The 7,081-nt window shown below is 45.8% G+C and overlaps 1 protein-coding gene across 5 annotated transcripts in view; it reads right to left on the reverse strand.

Moving 5' to 3' along the window:
• The window catches only part of Mab21l3 (mab-21 like 3), a 21,303-nt gene that overhangs the window by 7,777 nt on the left and 6,445 nt on the right, over positions 1-7,081 (reverse strand). For all 5 annotated transcript variants that reach the window (XM_023701782.1, XM_023701783.1, XM_004641720.2 and 2 more), the window contains one exon: positions 3,748-3,888. In XM_023701782.1, the coding sequence (XP_023557550.1) occupies positions 3,748-3,888 (141 nt within the window). The remainder of the gene's footprint in view (positions 1-3,747; positions 3,889-7,081) is intronic.

Genomic DNA, 7,081 nt, shown 5'->3' on the forward strand with positions numbered 1-7,081 from the left:
AAAAAAAAAACAAAGAACTGAAGTGTGGCGAGGAAACCTGAGAAGGAGAGGGAGGACAGGGAGTTTGTATTCCCTGAGTTCTATGTGTGTGAATATGCTACTGCTCCTCCGTTTACCTATCCAGCCTCCATAGTTGCCCACTGAGCTGGGCAAAGGGAGGACTCCAGGCTGAAGGAACCTGGACATCTCAGGCACAAGTAGCAGAAAAACCAGAATTTACTGTTAGATCTTTTGACAGTTCGTTCAACGATTATTTTCTGACCCTGAGCTGGTTCTCAATCCAGAAGGAAGGACCTGGAATGTATAAAAGTTGTGGTAAAAATAAAGGGTGGGAAGCGATGGAAAGGAGATGAACGAAAATGGCAGAATGCCTTCCTTTCTTTTCATCTGTACTGATGACCCACAGCCAGCCGTAATGACTATTGCAAAATCAAAGGTGAAATGGAAGCCTGTTTGCTTAGACAATGTGAGCTATTGAGGTGGTTGTAAATATCATGGAGAAAAGCAGAGTCCACCCACTCCCTTTTCCAGGAGCCAAGTAAGCAGTGGTCAGGGAGACAAGCGCCAGGTCAACAGTTCAAAGGCTAGAACAAGTCTGTCAACACTGCAGTACTGCCAGAGGGAGCTGGAACTTCGGCTGTCGAGTCCAGCAGCCTGCTCAACCCTGTACCTTCCCTATAGGTCAGCTACCTCCTCTTCACAAACAGTTCTGACAATGGAATTTGCCCGGGACTGTCATCGGCCAACTATGGAGTAAACACTCCATCTAAGGTGAGTGGTGGGCCAGTCAGCACAATTTCAGCAGCATTTGTAGCCATGCCCCACCACGTATGTTACTGCCTGGCCTCTGCCTCCTGTCAGGTCAGCAGTGACATCAGAACACAGATCCTACAGGGAACTGTACATGTGTGGAATTGGGGTTGCTTGCTGATTTAAGTCACCCCAAGCCACTTCCCCCTCATTCTGCACCCCAGCTGGTGAAAGAACATCTTCTAAGATACTGGTTCCTGGATTCAAAAGGGTTAGTGGCTTCTAACTTAGATCTGAAATGTCCCCCAAAAGTCTTTTGTTTGCAGGAAGGGCCAGGTCGGGAGGAGCAGGTCAGTGGGGGTGTGACCAGCATTCTTTCTCTGGCTCCACCCTTCTTTCTACGCTTTTGCCTCAGAGCCAGTAACCCTGGAATGAATCCTCTAAAACGGTGATCAAAAATAAATCTTGCCTCCCTGAAGTTTCAGGTGTCAAGTATTTTTGTCTCTGTGAGGGAACACTGAGGTATCCAGAAACTTAGCACCTGGAGTGGGATTGGAACCAGCTGTTCTGACAATAGCCGATCTGTAGTTCAGAAGCCATTAGAACTAGTTTGTGGGGAAAGTTCAGAAAGGTGTGGAGATGCAGGGTAGAGAAGCCATAGAATGCTGTAAATAGAGTCCAGTGGGGTGACCTGGTGGGAGCTCAAAAGGCTAGGACGCTGCTAAGAAGGCACAGCAAGGGGCCGCAGAGATAGCTCAGAGGTCTAAGCACCTGCCTGGCAAGTGCAGGGACCCAGTTTTGATTCCCAGTTCTGCATACACCAGCCCTGCCCCGGGCGTGCCAAGCTGGCCACTGAGACCGAGCGTGGTGGCACAGGCCTATAATCCCAGTGCTGGGGAGGCTGAAACAGGAGTATCACTATGAGTCCAAGCTATGTAGTGAGACCCTGTACCAAATACATAAAAAAAAAAAATGCACAGTAAAAGCCAGACTCAGGAAGTATCAGTTGGAACAAAAACTATTGGAAACTGGACGAGAGGCCAGGACATTCTGGCAAAGAACTTGTCTGCTCTTATCCATATCCTGAGATTTTGCAAGAGGCTCAGCTTAAGGGCAGTATACTGATTAATCTCATAGAGGAAATTTCAAGATAGCCCAATATTCAAGCTATAGCATGGGTACTGTTGGCTGCTTTTAGATAGATTTATACTGAAAATCAAGAAGAACAATCAGAACTGAAGAACGTGAAAATTATAAAATTTGGCCAGAAAGAAGTACCTGTAAAGTTGAGGCAAAGAAGATGTGGCTTGCTGAAAAGTTATACATGACTTACATGAGGATAACAGGAAAAACCTCGTGCGAGGATTCCAGGAAATGGTCAGACCTTATTCATCTTAGGCTCAAGAGTGTAGAAAGTAAACTTCTAAAAGACTTAATTAGGCACCCTGCTCATTACAGGCTACCTAGAGAAGTACTTCCTTGTATTCAGTCATCCAAGCACTCAGAAGCAGATGTACCCATGACCCAAGGGGGGCAGTTTCCTGCTCAGACTAACAACAAACTTTGTCATCATCTACACCAGGCCAGTCTCTCAAGCATGCTCCGTGCAAGTGTTAAGGTCCTGGCCACATCCACCCAGACTTCAGAAGGCCCAGGAGGTCAGGTAGAAATTTTTGACAGTGGTGTATTCCCTGCCAGGAGCTCCTGATGGGGTAATGTATGAAGCTGTGAGGGTGAAGCACAAGGAGCCCTGGAGGCCCCAGTGAGTGAGAGACACCAGGAACACACACTAGAAGGTCTTCTGAGAAAAGGTCCAGGCAACGAGCAAAGCCAGCCCAAGAGAGAGTCCATGTGAACTGCACTTGGAAGTGCTCGAGGAATGGGGCTGCCCCAGCCTTCTGGAGTCTACAGCACTCTACAACCTGCCCTGGGTGATGGATATGGAACTACAGAATTTAATATTTGTCCTGCTGGGTTTCAGTCTTGCTTTGGTCCCATCTTCCTATTTCTTCCTTTTAGAATTGGAATGTCAATGCTGTGCTATCATACACTGGAAGTGTTTCACTTTCTGTTTGATTTTCTCCAGCATCTGACAGCTAAGAGTTTACTTTGAATCTCAGAGATTTTGTACCTGGACTTTTCAGCAACGCTGAAACTATTAAGGCTTTGATGACTCAGAAATGAAGTGAAGGGGCTGGGAAGATAGCTTAGTGGAATAAGTGCTTCCCTGACAATTGCAAGGGCCTGAGTTCAATCCCTGGTTCTGCCAAAAAAAAAAAAAATGAAGTGAATGCATTTTGTATAAGGAGACAGTCATGAGCCTTTGGGGGCCGAGGACAGATTATTACATGTTAAGTATAAAGATATCTTCCCAGAGTCCTGAGCTCAGGCATGGTTCCTGTCTGGAGAGGGCAGGTCACTAGAGACATGACCTAAAATGAGCTAGTCTAATCCCTGGCTCTTCCCTTTGTTCTCGGCTTCATAGCTGACACAGGATGAAGGGGATTTTTCTGCCTTCCACCTTGCCATTTTTTGAGACAGGGTCATACGATGCAGCTCAGGCCGACCATGAGCTCACTGTGTAGCCCAGGCTGGCCTTGAATCTACAGCAATCCTCCTGCCTCAGCCTCTCAAGTGCTAGGATCATGGATGTGTCCCACCACGCCCAACTGCAGTGCTGTTTCTGCCTCAGAACTAGCCAATCACGGACTGAGCGCATGGGAAACTGGGAATCAAATAAACCTTTCTTCTTTTAGGGTGTGGCTGTCAGGTATCTTATCCCAAGAATGGACAAATGACTAGTACTATATCTAGGAATGTGAAGGCTCCCGTGAGGTAACACCTATGAAATGAGACTGTAAATGGCAAACGCCAAGAGTGCCCATGTGCACGTGATGTGACACTGGTGTTAGGGTGCCTGCTACACACCGAGCTCCACCCACCCAAGCATCCTGACTCTGGTGGTGGGTACTTAACTCACAAGTGAGGCTTGCTTACCTTAATGTTCTCATTGTACGTGTCAGAATACGGCACAGCTTGAAATCTTACGTCTTGACGGCTGATTTCTGTGGTCAGCTGGTCGATAACTTTCTGAACCTCGTCCACAGTCTGGGAAATCTGCTGGCGCCTCAAGTCCACCTGTTTGTGGGGGGATCGGAAAGGTGGTTATTTCCTGTGAGAGCCCCACAGCACTGGCAACAAGGAGTATGACGAGGACACAGTGGTCAATGACCAGATGAATTCTGAGTAACAATCTTGCCTACCCAAGACTCCAGGGGAGATGAACCCGGTGCCAACTGAGATGACATCTGTAATGTCTTAGTGTTCTCTTCAGAAATGGGCACATTCTTTCAACATCTGCCAAGTATCTACAAAGTGGTACATGCTGGGTTGCTGCGGCAATCAGGACGATAGCAAATAAGTTAGAGACACTTGCCCTTCTCTTGACTACAGAGGGTGTGCGTACAAGTGTGTGTGTGTGTGTGATATAGTACTAGGGTTGATAAATGGCATGAAGAAAAATAAATTAGGAAAAAGAAGTAGTGAATAACTGACCTTATCAGACCCAAAAGCTACAACTCTTGTTGCATAGCTCCTGCTTTACCTTGGTCTTAACCATCCAGCAGAAAAGTATAAAAACGAAGTATAAGAAGTAAAACCATGTTGTTATGTTGAGCTGTAGGGGACTCGGGTCAACAATTTCTGACATTGCCAGTCAAGCAGAAGATGCAATACTATTATGGACTACTGGACTCTTTTAGAATATTTTGCTGAGTTAACACACCTATAATATTTAAATGACGGAACTAAACACAAAAAGGGGATACAGATGAATGTCCATTTTGTATCTGTGTATTCCAAATGGTTAGGATAGATATATAGTTACATTCTCTTAATGAATAGAGGGATTTGTTCCAATAGTTTTTGTAAAAAAAAAAAAAAAAAATGAAAAGAAATATTTGTACTAATAGTGTTTGGACAGGATATCATGTCCGCATCTCATACTATGAATAACTACTACAACGACAACAATATGCAATGTATTAACTATTGGTGTTGTCAAAATAAAATAAAATGAAATAAAATAAAAAAGAAGTAGTGAATAAAGGGGCCAGTATTTCACACGGAGAGCCCGGGGAGGCTTCTCTAAAGGGGAGACATCTGGCTGACTCAGGCAGGCAGCCTGAGAAAGCAGATGATTCCAAGATCCCCAAACCAGGCACAGCAGGACAAGGCTTAAGGGCCAGTGACGTGGCCACAGTAGTTGGAACATGAAAAGATAAGGAGGAAAAGCGATTGAGATTACTATGGGGGCTGCGTGATCACCAAAGGCTCTGTGAACCATTCCGAGACCCGAGCGGAATAATAATGCTGGCTCCTCAGGTTGGTAAATGTTAAATGGCTTAGTGTGTGTAACCACCCGGCAGATTGCTTCTCACTTATGTCATCATCGGGAGATGGTTCCCTTCAGCTTCGGCTTCACTCCTCCTTCTGTTGCTAAAGCAGAGATGGTGAACCTTTGGGAACATTCGATAATAAGAGGCCCACTGTTGCAGGGTGCTGGGGGTTTGCCACCCCTGTGCTAGATCCTCAGGGATAAGCAGGTATTTATGTTTTCTCGGGCTCCTGTGAGTCACTGAGAACTGGAAAATTCCCACAGCAAACTGAACATTAGTGAGAGATCCGAAGTGGAAGGAAATGAGTGTTCATGGGAAACACAAAGGAACCTTTAGCAAACTCCAGGAGGCACCCCAAAACCCAAATGAAAGAAGCAATGGAGCCCTCACTCTTCTGAGTACAGGGGGCTTGCTACTCTCCTCAGGAGGCAGCTGCGGCACTCAGGTCTCCTTCAGGCAGGGGTTGATGGTAAGCGAAATATGACACAATGAAATGCAATCCCTATCAGTGAATTCTACACTTCTTCTGAGTTTCTCTTAACAGCTATTTCGACACATTCTACCATAGTTTTGAGACATCTGTACGTTGGTCAAAATACCAATGAGAAAAAAGTCCAACAGAGAGAGTTCTGTTTCCCAAATCACCAATGACTTCAGTCATCTGAGAGCCTATGCTTCCCACCAACCAGTGAGCGATTCCACACATACACAGACTACATAAGTGAGTGTGCAGACACTGATTCCCGTTATATATCCCAGAAGGAATCGTGCATCTATAAATGTGTAGGACCTGCTCTGTGCTGGGCATAGTTACAGACTGGGCCACAGAAATGAGTAAGAGAAATATAACCATGCCCTCCCCCCTCAGGGATGACAGATGTCAGTAGACACTATAAATGTAGGGGACCATCGTGCAGAAGTGCGGTGGCCCACCGAGTCTGGCAGAGACAGCTGATCTAGTCTGCAGGCTCATTGGAACGTATCTCTAAGCACCAGCCCATCTCTGAAAAATAAGCTAATACTATCCAGATGCCTAACACTGAGAAGAACAGAAACATAAGATGAGGCCCCTCATTTTAAGGACCTTACAATCTCACCGGAAAAATGCCATGCACATGGAATGATGTTTTCCAAAGCATATGTCGTGCCTCATCTTGAATATGCTAAGGACATCCACGCCAAGCTCCCACGTCTTTGCTGTCCTCCGGCAGCCACTCACCTGTCTGCCTGTCTTTGATGTCCACCTAACTGTATGTCATGGGAGAAGGGACCAATGGTGTCCTCCTCAAACATTTTTAAACTTTGGAGGCTCTGAATCTTCTAGATTGTACTAGCAGGAGAGAGAAGATGGTCATGGAAAGGCAAGTCATTCACTCTACCAAAAATAGAATGGGACGTTTTTAGAAGCTTGTCATTTTTTTGGTACTGGGACTCACAACCTCACACTTGCTGGAAGCTTATAATTACAGGGTGCCTCGAGTGTGGGGCTTGCCTTATGGCTGTGATTCACCTTCGCTTAGCTAACTGTGCTGAAGGTCCACTTCCTGCTGGGCTCCATGGTCACAACCAGAGATCTGAAGATGAGCTGACAAAGCAACTTGAAGTTAAAATAATAAAGTCGATGTTAAAATTGCCAGAGCCATTTTCTAAGGAGAGGTTTGCAGGAGGTGCTGTGAACACCCAGAAAAGGCACAACTAGTGCCTCTAGTTTTAAGCCAGGCAGCTTCCTGGAGGCAGAGAATATTGGTATTACGTCTTGAAAAATGAGTAAGACGGCCGGGAAGACAGCTCAGCGGCATAAGTGCCTGACTGGCATGTGCAAGGTCCTAAGTTCAATCCCTGGTACCACACACACACACACACACACACAAAAAAGAAGAAGAAGAAGAAGAAGAAGAAGAAGAAGAAGAAGAAGAAGAAGAAGAAGAAGAAGA

This window comes from Octodon degus, unplaced genomic scaffold, assembly GCF_000260255.1.
Source record: "Octodon degus isolate 3935 unplaced genomic scaffold, OctDeg1.0 scaffold00140, whole genome shotgun sequence".
NCBI classification, from domain to species: Eukaryota; Metazoa; Chordata; class Mammalia; order Rodentia; family Octodontidae; genus Octodon; species Octodon degus.